The following is a 17706-nucleotide window of genomic DNA, read 5'->3' on the forward strand; positions in this document are numbered from 1 at the left end:
CAAGCAGGGCACACTGGCCCTGGCCTCACAACACCCATTTGCTGGATTGGAACTAAACAGCAGACACTTTGATGGAGGGTCTTTTCAAAAACAGTCACAGGAAAAACTGCATCTACATTTGTTGTAAAATTATTGTCACTCAAAGTCTGTTTCTTGTCTGTCATTCAGACTTCAGCTTAAACACTACCTACTGATGTCTTCACTTACTGTCTAGCACTGCCTCATATTTTCCACACTCGTTCATTTATTGATTGGTTTGGTTTTGTGTTTTAATTTTTATCTGTCTTTTCTTAATAGAATACACCCTCCATGAGAGAGGTACTGTGTTGCTGTACCCCTGACTTTTATTCTCTGTCTAGAACAATGTTTAGCACATAATATATGCTCTATAAATACCTGAATAAGTATTACTTGAATAAATACTTGTTGAGTGAGTATGTGAATAAACGAATCTGACTTTCTTTCCAGCACAGCCTGATGGGAAGCTCAGGTTCAGAACTAAGCCCATGCACACCCATTCGCAGCCCACACGGAGGAACATTTGCTTCATTTTCCTTTCTTTGGTCCTGATTTCCAATTTAAATGCCATTAACATTATGATCCATATACTGCTCCATGTAAACAATTCAAAATCCTCTGGGGGAAGATGTAGGGCATAAAGAAAGAAAACACTCTGTTTATCTCCTGTCTCTTGCCAGGTTTGAAAAACAAATATATAATTTGTCTCCATATAACCTCCCCCAGGGGACTGCTTTGATCCGTTACCATCCTGAGCTACAATCTGTCTCACATTTGTCCTAGGCCTGTCCTTTGTGGAGACACAAAGCAAACCTGGCCTCTCTGCACAGGACAGCCCTCTTGAGACTGGAAGACCAGGACCACGTCTTCCCACCTCCCCCCACGACTGCACTTTCAAGGATAAACCTGCCCACAACCTCGGGTGACACTCCCATGTCCTGGTGTCCTTTCTCCAGGAGCCTCCGGTTGGCTGACATTCTCCTTGGAGGGAGGTGTTCAGGTTGGAACTGGATGTGCCCCGTCTGGCCTCTTCAGTCCACATCAGAATGGAACCTCCACAGCTGGTATTTCTACTGGTATCCACCTAGCAGTAACCCTGTGCCACCCCGCTGCATGGGAGGGACGCTGGGTGTGGCAAGACTGCCCCATTCCTTGCAGCTAAGGACCCATGGCATGTTGGGTGTGCCCTGGGTTGTTTATTTCACTGGGTAATTTAGAACACCTACGGTTTTATCTGATGATAAATACAGAAAATAACGGCAGAAAATAGAAAAATAATCATAAAGAAGTAAACAGAAACCACCTATAATCCCACAAGCCAGACGTACCACTGTTAACATTTTGAAGTATTTCCCTCCAGTCTTTTTTCTATGCCTGTGAATATACACAGATACATAGACACACACCTTAGCTTACCCTAGTTATGACAATACTGAACATAGAGTCCCACTTCCTCTTTGTCTTCCTTTAACTTCACATCTTGTGAGCATTGCTCCAGGCAATTAAAGATCCCTAGTGGGTGTGGCTTTAACGCTGGTGTAATATTCCATCTCACAGAGGAACCATCATGGCTTATGTGTTCCGTGGCCAGAGCGGACTCCTCGGGACAAGCCGAGCCTTTGTCAGTTAGTCCCCTACAGGGCAGAGGGGCTCACTCACCTCCTCATTCTCTATCTTGAGAGTGGCCAGTCTGGACTGCAGCTGGTGGTACCGCATGAGCAATTCCGTCTGGACGGGCTGCTGGGCACTGACCTGGCACACCTGCAGAAATGACAGCCACCACCTGTCAACCGCCCAGTGCCCTCCTCACCCATGTGGAGCTGGGGCAGAGGCTATCATTAACATCCCTTTCTACAGCCAAAGAAACAGGCTCAGAAAGGTTAAGTGACCTGCCCGAGGTCACACAGCTCATACATGGCCATGGCACCAATGCCAGACGGGAACCAGGGTCTTCCTACTCCAAAGCCCACCCTCTTGCCCTTGCCAGGTGTAGACTCAGCCATAATCTTCTGCATTTGTGCAGCGCTTGAGGGTTTCCAAAGAGCTTTAACATAGTCTCATGAAGCAAACCTAATTGGTTAATCTCAAGGCAGGAAGTTGTGGCAAGAAAGCAACCAGCTAAGAGAAGCCGATGGGAAGGACCCACGGGAAACGGTCAGCAGAACGCTCCCACTGCCCCGTGGGGCGATGCTGCAGAGAGGCAGCTGCCAGGTGTCGCTCTCACAGCTCCGCCTCCCGCAGCAGTTGACTGGCGAGGGCTGGAGGAGGGAGCAAGCCAGAGAAATACTACTGTCCCTCCACCTTTCCATCCGGACTCTTACTGCCTGTGGGCTAGGCTGCCGGCAGGCCTTCGTGCCTCACCCCTCCAGGAACACAGCTAGGACCAGAACGGACAGCAGGCTCTGCTGGCAGTGCTAGTTATTTACCACTGACTAGGCAACCCAAACTTCACGGTCACCAGTGGTAACGATGAGGCCAGCATTTTCAGACCCAGGAGATGGATCAAAAGGACCTCAGAGCACAGGGATGGGGCAGGAGCGGCAACACGACCCTGCAGAAGAAAGTGGGCAGAGCCACCGAGGGCCCAGCAAATGCCACCTTCTCAGATGCCCCCTTGTCCCGCCCCACCAAGCAGGTGCCATGTGTGGCCCAGCTGAGCCCCACTGCGATTCAGAGGCTGGCTGGGTCTGGCACACTGTTGTCCAGGTCGCCCCAGCTCCCAGAGGGAGCAGTGACACAGAAAAACTCAGGGAGACTATGGCCGTACCCCCCTGAACGTGCTCGATCTCATCTGATCCCGGGAGCTAAGCAGGGTCGGGCCTGGTTAGTACTTGGGCGGGAGAAAAGCTCAGGGAACTACTTGCATAGGCATTTCGTGAACGTTGGGTAACCAGTCGTGCCATGCTGGGGCCAGCGGCAAGTGCCTTCTCACCATTTGCTTTTCCTTCAGAATATAACCAGGATCTGAGCGGCACAAGCGCTGAAGGGAACTCCCTCGCCTGGCACATCCAGAGCTCGCAGCACCGGGGGAAGGCAGCGCCCTGGCAGAGGGTGCCGGCCTGAGGGCTGGGGGTGGAGGCGGGTGGGGGTCCTCGCCCAGGGGTCCGAGGGAAGAATCTGAGACTGTGTGCAGACTGGGGCTCCCTCCTGGTCTTCTACACCTACCCGGGAGGGACTTTAAGGGAAGCCAGGCTCCTGTGATCCTGAAGGTGGGGCTTGAGCCAGCAAGCCCCCCATGTGCAACCGGGTCTGACATTCTGGAACGCTCGGGAAAACGGCGGGAAGCAGCCTCAAGCACGGCTCCCGGGAGACACCCACCTCATCCCCCATGTGGGGCTGGAACTCAAACTTGAGTGGAGGACAGAAGACCTGGTTGCACATGTCCATGACGGTGTGCTTGTCGCTCCGGGAATCCAGGTTGTCCACCGCATTCTCAATAACGTCCAGCCCCTCGTGGCGGGACGTCTCCAGGTTGTATTCGGCCGAGAGGTAGGTCCGGAAGGTGCGGGCCAGGCTGGCGTGAAAGCCCAAATCGCAGCACTTGGGCAGAGGCAACAGAAGGGTGCAGGTGAGAGCCGGGGCGTGCAGGGGGCGGTCACCGACCACCACAGTGACTTACAGTAACCTCCCGTTCCACAGCCAGATCTCCGTCTCCATCCTGGAGGCCTGACTCTGGAATCCCACTGCGCAGCCGCACCGGAGCCCTCAGAGGGAGTTGGGGTTAAGCTTTGGGCAACGGCAGAACTACGCTCCCCAGATTCACCATGTTCTATCTCGTCTCTAGGCTTGCACACATGTGGACCCTCTGCCTGGAGTACTCTTCCTTCGGGATTCAGTTTAGAGGTCACTTCCTCCAGGAAGCCTTCCTCGATGTTCTCCCCACTCAGAGTTTATGTCAGATGTTCCTCCTCTGGGGTCCTGATTTCCCTCCACCTCCCTCACTGTGACCCTGCCACTTGCCACTGCCATCGTCATCGCCTATTAACACGTCCTCGCAGGCCAAGCTCCACGAGCACAGACCCACTGGCTCCGGCCCACTGCTGCACCTCAAGCCCTAGACCACGTAGGTGCGCGATCAATATTCGGGAAATGCAGGGCCGAAAGGGCTGAAAGAGCAAGTGGCAAAGGCAAAATCTGCTTGGAATGGTGGCAGTGGCTCCCCCTCTGCAGCCATGGGAAAAGCAGCGGCCCTCTGACTTCCCAGGAAGTCGGGAAAAGGACCCCCAGGCCGGTGCTGAGCCTTCGCCAAGCGTCTGTGGGGCCATCTGCGCAGGAACAGGGACACAAGAGAAACAGTCCCGGCCTCATCTCAGACAACACAGAAGCCGCCCCCCCAGCGCCACCGCTCACGGCGTCCTTTCCCTGAGCCTGGCTGTCCCTGCGGCGCGGCCCACACGGCGGGTGCTCAGGAGCCAGGGCCCCACTCTCCATTTCTTCAGCTGCCTGATTTCCCCACACAACCTTCCATATGAGGCTGGTCTGTGGAATTACTTCTGTCTCATCCACTATTTGCTTTCCCATGCGCGTGTGTCTGGCCGGACTTGGGGTGCTGACCATACTAACAGCTCCTTTACCACACTGGGAAATTGCCCACAGCATGACCTGTGTCATTCACCCCTGGACCCCTCAGCCCAGGAAAGGACCTGGTGTGGAGGGGTACTTGGGAAGGTGGCATCGAATATACGACCGGCCAAGCCAGCTGCGTAGGGGCCCCCGGAGGCCCACCTCCCACCTACGAAGTCCAAAACCGTGAGGTATCCCTCATTTTGCAGGTCCCAAATGCTCCCTGCCCTTTCCCTCCAGCAAGGCTCCAAAGAGCACCGGCCACCCCCGCGTGCGGCTAAGGATGCAGGCCAGCCGGGCGCAGGCCCGGCTCCGACTCAGACTCACATCGATGAGATCAGAGACGTCATGGATGTAGTATTTGCTTATAGCTGCGTTGGTGGCTGCCAGATTCAGCAGGTAGTCATTCCGGGCCTTCGTGCATTTCAGCTTGTTCTCAGAATACTTTGCCTGCCTCTGGAAGAAGAAGGAGTAGATGTAAGAGCCGAGCTGTTTATGGGCAGGATTTGGGATCTTCTTTATGGGAACGGCCCGCCATTCGAGCCCACACCCACACCTGTGGAAGGCCTCCGTGCGCTGGATGAGGAGGGCGCGGACCTGGACCGGGAAGCTCACCTTACGTTGCACGTGTGCAGCCCACCTCTGTCTGATAAGCGGCGGCCTTTCGATGGTTCTGCTCCAGTAAGAGCCCTATTAGACACCCTCCGATGGACGCCCAAACTGCGCCGATGGCTGTGAAGCCCCAAGGACCTGGCCTCTGTCCACCTTCCGAGCCCCATGTTCCTGCAGACTCCCCCTCACTCACTCAGCATCCTTCGTCCATCCCTTAAGAGGCCAAGTTCATTCCTGCCTCAAGGCCTGCAGACTCGCGTTGCGTCAGCCTGGCAGGCCAGCTCCCCAAATCGCCACGCAGCCTGCTCCTTCACGTCACGCGGCTCCTCACCCAAGGTCTCAGGTCACACGGCCTTTGACAACAAGCTTGTCTACGGTGCACCCCCAGAATCTCCACTTCCCCCTCTCCCTCCCCCTCTCTCCCTGCCCAGCTGTTTCTTCATAAACACTTTCCACCGCCTGAAACTGTATTTTTTGTTTTATCTCTTTGTTTACTAGAAAGCAAACTCTATGAAGTCAGGCGCTTGATCTGCCTTGTTCTTGCTGGGTCTGCGGCACCCAGAGCAGTCTCTGCACAAGGGAGGCGTCCTGTGGTTTTTGCTGACCGAAGGACAAGGGGGAGGGAGGGCAGGAGAGTGGCTGTCTGGGTGTGAGCGGTGGGGAGGGTGGGTGACGCAGCCAGAGGTCTTGGCTAGGAGCCTCACTGCCTCCCTCCTCTGGGCCAGCCTGGGCAGGGAGGAAGGGAAAGCAGGTTGGACAGCTGTCCCCACCCCTTTCACACTGTAATTCCCGCTACTCGGTAGAAAGACGGGCCTCCATAAAGACACGGGCTGTTCCTCCTTCACCTAGACATTCTTACACCTTCCTGTTCCACACTGAGTTCCAGCTGTTTAGCAGAGGTACCCCCATGGTCAACCTTTTAATTCTCTTCAGAGATCTCCTCTGACTTTTCTCCAAGGTCCTGGCAGTTGTTAATACATCCTATACTGCCCATGTACCCAGTCCCCGCAGAGAGTTAAAATACTCCTGGCCAATTTCTAGTGGCCCACTATGACCCTGAGACCATTTTCAGCCCTTCAGAGACTTACAAAATTTTATACCTGGAAAAGATCTTAAAAGTGTCTTAGTTGAACTCACCTATTTTACAGGTGACAAAATGAGAACTGAAGAGAAGTGGCTTAACCAAAAGCCAAGTGGCTCATTAATATACAACTCTGGACTAAAAACTGGTCTCCAGACCCCCAGCCAGTACTCTCTCTACCCCTCTGTGTCTCCCCCTGTGTCATAGTCCTAGCATTCTCTGCTTGGTTATTTTATTTCTATTTATTTTTACATAGAGTTGTACAACCACCACCAGTACCTAAATTCAGAATATTCTCATCCCCCCCAAAAGAAATCCTTCAACCATCAGCAGTCACTCCCCATTCTCCTCTTCTTCAGCCCGGGAAATCAATGATATACTTTCTATCTCTACGGATTTGTCTATTCTAGATACTGAATATAAATATAATTGTACAATATAAAGACACGTAAATGGTCTTTTGTGACTTGCTTCTTTCACTTTTGCATATTGTTTTCAAGTATGGTTTATCCACGTTTGTGGCACATGTCAGTGTCAGGATTTCGTTCCTTTTTATGGTTGCGTAATATTCCATTGTATGGATACACCACATTTTATTCATCCATTCGTCAGTAGACGAACATCTGAGTTGCTTCCATCTTTCAGCTATTATGAATAATGCTACTATGAACATTCACATACAAGTTTTTGCATGGACATATGTTTTCATTTCTCTTTGGTAGATACCCAGAAAGGGAATTGTTGAGTCACATGGGAAGTAAGTCTATGTTTAACATTTTGAGGAACTGCCAGATTGTTTTCCAAAGTGATAGAACCATTTTACATTCCCTCCAGTAGTGTGTGAAGATTCCAATTTCTCCACATCTTCACCAATACTTGATATTGTCTGCCATTTTTTTTTTTTTTTTTTTGAGACAGAGTCTCACTCTTTTGCCTGGGCTAGAGTGAGTGCCATGGCGTCAGCCTAGCTCACAGCAACCTCACACTCCTGGGCTCAAGCAATCCTTCTGCCTCAGCCTCCCCAGTAGCTGGGACTACAGGCATGCGCCACCATGCCCGGCTAATTTTTTCTATGTATTTTTAGTTGTCCGATTAATTTCTTTCTAATTTTAGTAGAGGCGGGGTCTCGCTCTTGCTCAGGCTGGTCTTGAACTCCTGAGCTCAAACAATCCGCCCGCCTCGGCCTCCCAGAGTGCTAGGATTACAGGCGTGAGCCACCGCGCCCAGCCTTGTCTGCCATTTTTATTCTAGCCATCCTAGCGGGTGTGAAGCAGTATTTCATTATGGGTTTGATTTGCATTTCCTTAATAACTAATGATGCACACAGTTGTTTCATGTACTTATTGGCCACTTGTGTATGTTTTTTGGAGAAATGTCTATTCAAATTCTTTGTCCATTTTTAAATTGGGTCTCTGCCTCATTATTGTAGTTTTCTTTGCCCTCAGAAATTACCCCGGAATTATATTTTATTTACCTCTACTGACTTTTCCGGCTTATCAGGGTCTTGTTAAGTTTTGTAACCATCCAATCTCCTATAATTTTTAGAGCTAAAGGATCATATAATTAGACTCATAGAGGCCCAAATAAACATCTAGTGCCATATTTGGCACACAGGAAGAGTTCAGGACACTTGCTGATTGCACGTAATGAATGAATACAGAGAATTCAACAAGAAAATCGTAGCCTCTTAAGAAGAAAGGAACCTCAGAAGTCACCTAGTTTAAGATGACAGGAAAGTAACATGTGTACTCCCTGGTCATGGCAGACATCATTAAACGATGGCACTGTTTTTAACTAAGCCTGAAGAGGGCTTCATAAACCCCAATCCAGAGCTCTGGGCAGCCACTACCAATGGATCACAGTTGATATGAGAGGTTAAGACTTATTTGGCATCCTGCCAGATTTGAAAACTGAGGCTCAGAGAGGTGTTGTAATGTGGCATTTTCAAAACTCAGCCCATCTGACCCCGAAACTGGAACTCCTTCTACCACGCCCTACTAAAGCACCGATACAGTGATTCTACATCTCTTGTCTCTGGCTTGGCAATGGCAGTTTTGGAATGAGCCCTCCACCAGGTTCCCAGGTGCTGGTTGGTGGCCCGGTGCTGTTCCCTCCTGTTGGGACATAGTCAGTAATCAACCCCCCACCCCCTGCCCTCAGCCACCAAATTGGCCTCTGGAACAAGCCCCTGCCCCACTAATGCCTGGCGATTCCTGCCCATCTGAGAACGCGCTTGCTGCCCGTGAGTCTCGGCACAGGTCAGCTCTCTTGTCAGCTGAGCGCCCTCCCGCCTGTCGACCCTGGCGACCCTGGCGCTAGGCCAGGCCCAAGCTGTGCTAGCAGGGGCGTGGCCAGCCCTCCTCCTCCTCCGTGCCACTGACCTCCACTGCAGCAGGGGGTGGCATCGTTCCACACCCACACCCCGGCTGCAGAGGAACGCGGGGCAGGCCAAGGCTGCCAGCCGGGAGCACAGCCCTCCCGTCCCGCTTCGTGCCCTTCGTGCCCAGACCCCACTCGCCTTCTCCTTCATCTTCTCGATCTTCTTCACAGAGCTGCGGCGCTGCGGCCGGTCCTCGTGCCGAAGCAGGTTCATGCTGAGGTCTCCCGACTTGTTGAACTGCTTCTCCTCCTGCTTCTCGGCCTCCTTCAGCTTGCTTTCTGCGCTGATGCTCTCCGCGTGGTACATGTGGTAGGTTTTCATGACCTGGGGCACACGAGTGCGAGAGATCAGCAGCCCGCTGTGGCCCCGCGGGGCGGTCCTATTGCTCGGGGCCCCTCCCACGCTCTGTGCTCCAGACCGATCTGTCCCCGCCTTCCCGGGACACACGCTGAGCGCTGCGTTTATTTGCTTTTACACAAACTCTCTGAGGGCCGGAAATGATGATGATGATGATGATGAAGATGAACATCATCATCATCGTCGTCATTAAGTCCTTACTAAGTGCCAGGCTTGGAAATTAAAAAGGGTAACAACAGCCCCCGAGCACGGGGGGTTGGCGGGAGCGGGGCTGGTCCTCAGAGGTGAGAAGGCGAGCCCGGCCCTTCCTCAGCTGTCCTCTCTAGCCCTGCCGCCAGTGACTCTTACGTCCTTCCCTCGCCGCCAGTGCCAATGGGAAAGCCCCTCCTCACGTACTCATGGGACTTCCACGGGCATGTCCTTCCTACTCACATGCACGTCATTTTCTCAGCTGTTTCCTGGACTAAATGAGGCCTGAAAATGGCTGTGTGCCCAGAAGGAGTATTGTTAGATAACCCAACAGATATTCTATGCTCTCTGGAATAAACTCATCCTTGCCTATGTAAACAATTCCCATAAAGCAAATAACTCTTCGCTACTCTACTTTCACAATAAAAACTGGATATTGTTACAACAAGGGAAATTTGTGAGCCAGAAGAAATTCTAGACATTACCTCATCCAAACCACCTAAGTTTGACAAAGAGGGAAACTGAGACCCAGAGGGTAAAATATCAGTGCAGAGTCTCTGGAATTTACATACATGTTGCCGGCACTATAATCAAGATATAGAACTTCTGGCCGGGCACATTGGCTCACACCTGTAATCCTAGCACTTTGGCAGGCTGAGGTGGGAGGATCACTTGAGGTCGGTTCGAGACCAGCCTGAGCAACATAGTGAGACCCCACGTCTACAAAAAATGAAAAATTAGCTGGATGTGGTGGTGTGCGCCTGTAGTCCCAGCTACTCAGGAGGCTGAGGCAGGAGGATGGCTTGAGCTCTGATCATGCTCTGAGGTTTCTGTCAGCCCTGATCATGCCACTGCCCTCATGCTTGGGCCACAAACAGAGACAACCGACTCCAAAAAGAAAAGATATAGAACTTCCACCACACCAAAAAGATCCCTCAGGCCCCTTTGCAGCCAATCCCCGACCCCACCCCAGCCCCAGATAATCACCGATTTTCTGTCAGTACGGATTGGTTTTGTGTGTTCTATCTAGAACTCCAGTTACAAGGAATCGTACGGTATAAATTCTTTAGGGTCTACCCTCTTTCACTCAGCATAACTTTTCTGCGATTCAACCATGATGCTGCATGTATCAGACATTCTTTTTGTGGCTAAGCATTCCATTGTGTGGCTATGCCGCAATTTGTTTATCTATTCATATGTCCTTAGTGATTTGGGTTGCTTTAGTTTTTAGCTATTTTGAATAAAACTGCTATGAATGTTTGTGTACAATTCTTTGTGTGAACATATGTTCATTTTTCTCAGGTAAACAGCTGGGAGTGGAACGGCGGGGGGTCATATGGTAAGTTTCTGTTTCACCATATTAGAAATCCAGCCTCTGACTTCAATCTACCACATCATACTATTTCCTTAACTCATTTCCATTTTCTCAGCAGATGTGAATACCTTTGGCAACCTGAGAGCAGGGCGGGAGTCCCCTGCCCGCAGCATCTTCTCTCCTGGTCCCCAACTAGGAGTGCACTTCCTTTTGCACTATCAAGTTTATAATCATATTTCTATACTAAGAAACACAGAAATTTCTGGAATCCATGTTTGCTGAGCCTTGTTCATTCTCTTCTGTTGTTTGGATAATCACAGCAACGAATAGAGCAGAGGCTTCTACCTGGGAATGGGATGTGCTCCTACCTAACCAGGCCCTTTAAAAATCAGGGAACTTAGAGTGAGTTACTGGCCAGCCAGATAATCTTAGGCATGCTCAACTGAAGCACTGCAAAGTAATTCGTTCAGTAACTTTTGTCATTAAATCACAGCACTGATTTGTTGCTCAGAAAGTCCCCTCTGCCACAGGCCAGGAGTCAATGGGGCAACATCTATTGTAGATCACGGCAGGTAAGAAAGAGGACTGTGGGCCAAAATGTCTGGACTGAATCCTGAGGCTTCCACTTGCTGGCTGTGTGACCTTGGGCAAGTCACACAACCTCTCTGACCTCTGCTTCCTCAACTGTAAAATCAGGTTAATAATAGCACTTACCTCATAGGTTTGTTGTAAGGACTAAATGAGTTAATTTTTGTAAAGTGTTGAGAACAAGACTTTCCACATAGTAAGAGCATGTAGGCAATTAGATGCTACCACCACTACCAGCACCGCACCCCTTCACCACCATCATCCCTAATTTGGGCTGAGGGTTTAAGAACCTTAAACTTACTCACTTGACTTCAGGAAAATACTTGCAAACTCTGGAAAACTTTAGCTAATGTGAAAAAACATATTCTATTCCATGTGTCTTTCTCCTTCCTTCATCCTAAAAACTTCCCATACTTGCAAACAATACATGAATAAAAAATACTGTCAACTTTTCTGCAGGGGTCTTGGCGGAAAGATCCCTTCTAGGCATTCCACTCACTTCCGCTGATTTTCAGTTGCTGCAAAGCCCCTAGAAAGCCACTTGTTGATTATTTCATCCATTTTGCATGCCTTTCAGTTGCTCCAAAGCCCCTAGAAACCCCCTTCTTGCTGTTGTCATCCCTTCTGCACGCCCATGTCACTAAGCTCATTTCCCCCAACTCAGAGAACCGGAAAGTGTGCCATATTGATGCGTTCTCGACATCTAGTGGCCACAAGGAGTCACTGCAGGCTTACTGATAACCAAAGCAGCTGCCGAATTTTCCATTATCTCCACGCCATGGTTTTGGGAAAAAGATGTGGCTGAGAGTTGGGGATACCTGCTGCAGCTGCCTCCAGGGCCCGCCTTGCCCTTCTTGTTACATTCCTCTGTCCCTCCACATTCACAGACACCTCTGGTTTCTCTGCCCACCCCAATATTTCTGGTGCTGTTCATTTCTGGACCCCATCTCTTTCTGGGTTCAATGGCTCCTGCTACATCCACTTTTTAAATTTCAGCTTCTGAGTCTGTTTACCTCACCATGAATCCGTCATCTGTGCTGAACAGCTACTAGGAAGAGAGAGCATTTCTATTTGCTGCCAGATCTTCCCGTCCAATCATCCACGCACGCGTGCATCCACTCAAGGTCAGCATCCCAGCTGCGTGTTCTCATCTCCCACATTTCCCTTTGCCTAGTTTTCTTTTTTTCCCCCTCCCTTTGTATCATTTTCTACTCTTCTGGAGCCCCAGAGTACTTTTTCTGCTCTCCAACAAGCCAAACTTCCCAGGATAACCTCTGAAGTGCATTCCTAAAATCCTGTGCTCGGAGAACACAACCCCATGCACCTTCGAGCCAAACTCCGTAATTTTGTCAATTCCCGATCCCAAGAAAAGGGTGACCTCCATTGCCCGGGGTGATTTATGTCAGACAGTTGCCACCAAAGAGCTTACCTGGGGGCTTCTCTGAAATGAGTCTATTTATACCCAGAATCCTCTAGATGTTTCCTTTATTTAATTACCTGAAACATGGGTTTTAGTATGAAAGGTCCTTAGCTCAATAGCGTAGAACAGTCTGCTCAATGTTGCCAGTCCAGAATGTGTTAAATAGTATTTGAACCTATCTTTTACTTCAAAGTTTGCAAACGTCTTTCTATGATCCCCTCTACTGACGGAGCCTTTCAATCAATCCTTACCCCAGTCCCGGGAGGCAGTATGAGAACAGTAACCACCATGCAGCAGCTAACGTTTATTGAGCACTTACCACGTGCTCAGACCCCGTTCATTCTCCTGGGTTCGCAGAGTGTAACAGCTGGAAGGTCCTCCAGAAATCTTAGTGTCCTAACCCCTCATTGAAGGAGACTGAGGCCCAGAAATAGCAAATATGTTGCCCAAAGTCACACAACAAAACAAGCCGAGCTGAGACCGGAGACTGGGTCTTTTCACCACTAGGTGTTGCCTTTTCTGGTAATCATGCTGCCTTTGGCTGTGTACACGTTGCCTTTTGCCTCTTTCCAGATCCTCAGATTCTGAAAAGAGCAAAGTGTTATCTGCACAGTCCTTCAGACCCTCATTTAAATGCAAAAGAAGGCGAACAGAATCTGGAAGTTGACAACATCGATAAAGGGACTTGCTGGGGCAGGATAAGGATCAGTTATTAGAAAACAGCTCCTCAACAGCGCAGTCCTGTGCGAGCCTCTACTCCACGGGCAGGGCCATCCCTGGGCACAGAAGCCCTCTGCCTCCAGCGTGTGTGTATGGGTGAGACCTTGGGCCAACGCATGCCAAAGGCCTCCTTGAAGGAAAAGAGAAGTTCCCAAATTTCAGTCTGACCATCCACACTGTAAGCGGCCTATGTTCTCTGTAGAACTTAATCTTATTTTAATTTATATATATTTTTTCACGTTTATAGACTATCTTGCCCCAATTAGAATGCAAAACCGAGGCTAGAACCTTGTTCATGATCATATTCCTCACACTAGAGCAGAGCCTCGTACCCGGCAAGTATCAATATATATTTGCATGAATGAATGAATGTTTGGCTGGCTGGCTGGATCAATAGATTGATGGATCAGTGGATATGGTTGGATGGATGGGGTAGATGGATGGATGAACGGACAGATGGGTGGGTGCATGGATGCATAGATGGGTGGATAGATGGATGAGTGGATGAAAGGAAGAGAGGAAGGGATGGAGGGAGAGTAAGATGGGGGAGGCACAGTTCTATTGCCTTTGATCTGCTGAGTATATTTGGAGGTGGGGAAGGCAGATGCACCTTCAGTCATTAAATATTTACTGAGCAGTTCACTATGTGCCAGGTACTATACTAGGAAACACTACTATATGGAAAACATATAGGGTCTCTGCCCTCCTAGGATGCACACAGACAATTATACAAGTGACTGTCACATGGTGCAATAAGTGTTCTGACGAGGGGAGGACAGAGCACTACAGGAAGGCTTCCCAGAGGAAGTAACATCTAAACTGAACCTTGAAGGAAGAGCGCTATTAGCTGGGTGAACAGACTTGGGGCAGGGATGGAACATCCCAGACAGAGTGAGCAGTGTGAGTCCCCCAGGTGTAGGGGCCAAATAGGTACGAGGAATAGTTTATAGGTGAAAGAACATCAGGTGTTTGTTTGGGCACCAGCCAAAGAAGCCACTTCCTCATCCTCCCCCAGTTCTCCCTCAGCAGACATCTGTTGTTTTTCTCTGCTCAGGATCATCCAGTCTTCCTTCTTTGGGAACAGCTTCCTGATTTTCTTTGAGGAAATCCCCCAAATTCCCCCCCGGTATTCTCAGTCCATATGGTTCATGGGAAACTGACAGGCCCTCCAATCCTGGGGGCAGGCTTCAGACCCAGGCTGGCCAATCAGTGAACAATATGTTAATCTGGCCATAATGATTGGGGCTCAGGAGCTCAGCCTGGCCAATGAGAGATTGCCCTGGGGCTCTGCCAGAAACATTGGGAAGGGGGTATTCTCTTTCCACTGGGGGTAGGGAGTTGAGGGAGGCTGACAGGAAGGGAGCTTGCAGTGCTGGGGACCATCTTTGTCACCACATAGGAGAAGCCTGCTAGACCATGAAGCCCTCACAGAGGGAAACAAAACCAAAAGGGGGAGAAAGGCTGATTCCCAAAGGTGGATGGATGGATGAAAGAAAGGGGTAGAGAAAGGAAGGAAGGTAGGGAGGGAGGGAAGGAGAGAACAGGATAAAATGGGAGAGGTGTCGTTCTGCCTTTGATCTAGTGAGTACATTGTGGGGACAGCTACACCTTCAATTATTAAATATTTATTGAGCAGCTTATTGTGTGCCAGGTACTATACTATGTGCACTTTGAAACACTACAGATGGGCTCTCTGCCCCCACAGAGTTCACACTCTACTGGTGAGACAATTAAACCAGCATGTGCTTCCCTGGATCCAGCTGTGTCTGAGCTACCTGCTCACGTGATTCAACAGACTGTGATTTTTACATAAGCCCGTTTGCACTAGACTCCTGTCCCTTGCCACCGAATGAGTCCCCAAAGGCAGACTTCCCTCCTTCTAGCCTCCCCACAAGCCCACATAAGTCCTGGTCCCAGGTGACCAAGCTCAGGGCAGTGACTCGTGAGCAGTGCTGACCAGCTGCCGCCCCCACCATTCCACATGCTGCTCCTCTGTCTCTCTCCACCTGGGAACCGTCCACTGTCATTCAGAGCCAAATCGGGGAGTATAGCTCAGTGGTAGAGCATTTGACTGCAGAAATCAAATGCCATCTCTTCTCTGGTGCCTTCCCAATGCCCAGTGGTCTTCATCACCCCATCCCACCTCCCACGTTCCCTCCCACCATGTCTTATCCCCACCAAGACACATGTCACAGTGTGTAGCCATGTCTCATCACCTGGGCACGCTAATGATCAATAAATGTGTTCTGAGCGAATGAGTGTCTGGGCAGGAGAGCTGGCATTGGCGAGGAGGTTACCTAGAGGGAAACCTCATCTCTGTGTTCTCAGGACTAGTTCCGGCCCTGCATGAACCTGTGCACACATGCTGCAGCAGGCCAGGACAGCCTGGCAGAGCTGCCCTGCCCTGGGTCTGGGCCAGGCCCCTCCTCTCCCTCACAGGGCAGAGTGGCATAAAGATAAAAGCCTGAAAGAGCCTCCAAGTTCGTCTAGCTCCACTCCTTCTTTCCACAGACGGGGGAGGTCAAGGACCAAAGCCCAGCTCACTTGTGGCGAGTCGGCATTTCCAAAGTGCGAGTGGGACCCGCTTGTGTTAGCGAGGTGATTTTCGCTGCCACAGGCGCATTATTAACCACAGCCAATTCTCTCAGGATCCCTCTGATTCCATCGGGAGGAAAGACTCGGTCGGTGCTCATGTGTCTTTAAGGCGTCGCTACTGCTGCTCTGGCGGGCACAAGCGAGAGTGAACGACATGCTTGATTTCCAGCTAACAGAACACTTCTCCTTGCACCAAGCTGTCTTCACTCGCTAGTGTGCAATATCATATCCTTCCAAAATAAAGGCAGGCAAGTAGTCGATATATATTTATACAGATAGTTACATGGAGTTACACAAGTAGCTCGGGGGAGTGCCCAAGCACAGATCTCGGGCTAGGCCGTGCCACTCCCCAGCTGGGTGACCCGGGCAGGCCCCCGGCCTGTCCGAGCCTCAGATCTCTCGTATCTGAAATGGGAGTGGTGGCAGCACCGCCTCCCTCAGGGGGTTATGGCGGGGATGGAATGAAGTCGCACACATAAATCCTTTAGACCAGTCCCGGCCCGTGATGAGTCCCATACAGGAGTGGAAGTTCTAATTATTAGTGAGATGAAACCATCTCCAAAAAGAACCATCATGACAAAAGCAAGACGCAGAATAGCAGGGCCAGCTGTTCCCACTAGTGTAAAGCAGCGGGGTGTGGGGCACGCCCGAGCGTGTGTGTGGTTGGGTGGTTGGTGAGTGGAATGTCTCTGGAAGGAGACGCAGCTGAGCCAGACCCCAGGAACCTGGGAACTGAGGGTGTGTAGGGACAGGGAAGAGCCAGGCAGTGGCAGACATACTTCTCACTGTGTACCTTTTTGTATTGTTTAATTTTTTTTTACCAGTACATGTATTAGCTATTTCTTAATTTAAATATTAAACAATTTTTTAAAAAAGAAAGTCCTCCAGCTCAAGTGAGGAGCATGCATAATAGAGAGCAAGCCTGGAGGACGGGAAACTAAGGAGGTGGTCGCAGGTTTTGCAGAAAACATTCTTAGGGCTTGGGCTGGCCCCATGGCAATGGGGGATGGGGGAGAGAGGAAAGTTGGAGCTATGTAGGAAAAATATTTATGCTTCATTCTTTCATAAGGGACACGATGATTTAGCACTAAGGTGTGCCAGGCACTGGGCTATATTCCATGCTGATCACTCTCCGCAGAATAACCCAGATGGATGAGCTGGTAACAGACCCATATGCCAGGGAGGGACGGGGCTCAGAGGGTTTGTGTGACAGGGCCTTGAAGCCAGGCCATGTGACTCTAAAGCCTGTGCCCTTCCGGTACGCAAGGCTGTTTTTCCGCTAATTAACTAAGACCAGGAGAGTTAAAAAGCGGAAGGGGTCAATTTAAAGAAAAATATTGAGTAAATGACAGAGGGTCCAATGATAGGTGACACTGTGGGGGTTGTACCTGAATGTCATTCTGGAAAGATACACAGTGAGCCCAGGGTGGAGCTGGGACCAGAACCCAGGTTCCTAGGCTCCCAGTCTCAGGTTCTCTCCACCACCCCCATCCCTGAGGGAGGGAGACACCTTTACAAAGGTTCGCCTGTTGGCCCAGAGTTGATTTCATGCCCCTGAGCCCAGCGCACCAATTAAGACTTGAGCAAGTAAAGGCAGAGCCGGTTCATGCCAATTAACGTCTATCGGCCACCAGCTGCTGCTGGGCGGGGACGATCCTCAGTCCCTCTCTGCATGGCCCTGAACAATGTCACAGGGCCCTCCTGCAGCCCCAGCCTGGAAGGCAGGCCTGTAGCCATGCCTGGGAGAGCATGGAACAGAGTGCCAAGCACAGAGGAGGATCTGGGGTGGCGGGTGACGCTGGATGTTTGTCAGTTGCTGATACAACAGATGCATTTCATGATCTAGAGATACAGTGAAAATCTGAACA

At 50.4% G+C, this 17706-nt stretch overlaps 1 protein-coding gene across 3 annotated transcripts in view; it reads right to left on the reverse strand.

Moving 5' to 3' along the window:
• The window catches only part of SRGAP3 (SLIT-ROBO Rho GTPase activating protein 3), a 242111-nt gene that overhangs the window by 65444 nt on the left and 158961 nt on the right, over positions 1 to 17706 (reverse strand). For all 3 annotated transcript variants that reach the window (XM_012646635.1, XM_012646627.1, XM_012646643.1), the window contains 4 exons: positions 8793 to 8978; positions 4909 to 5037; positions 3337 to 3558; positions 1678 to 1779 (listed from right to left, as the gene is read on the reverse strand). In XM_012646635.1, coding sequence (XP_012502089.1) covers positions 1678 to 1779; positions 3337 to 3558; positions 4909 to 5037; positions 8793 to 8978 — 639 coding nt within the window. The remainder of the gene's footprint in view (positions 1 to 1677; positions 1780 to 3336; positions 3559 to 4908; positions 5038 to 8792; positions 8979 to 17706) is intronic.

The sequence above is a fragment of the Propithecus coquereli genome, unplaced genomic scaffold, assembly GCF_000956105.1.
Source record: "Propithecus coquereli isolate 6110/MARCELLA unplaced genomic scaffold, Pcoq_1.0 Scaffold107, whole genome shotgun sequence".
Classification (NCBI taxonomy): Eukaryota; Metazoa; Chordata; class Mammalia; order Primates; family Indriidae; genus Propithecus; species Propithecus coquereli.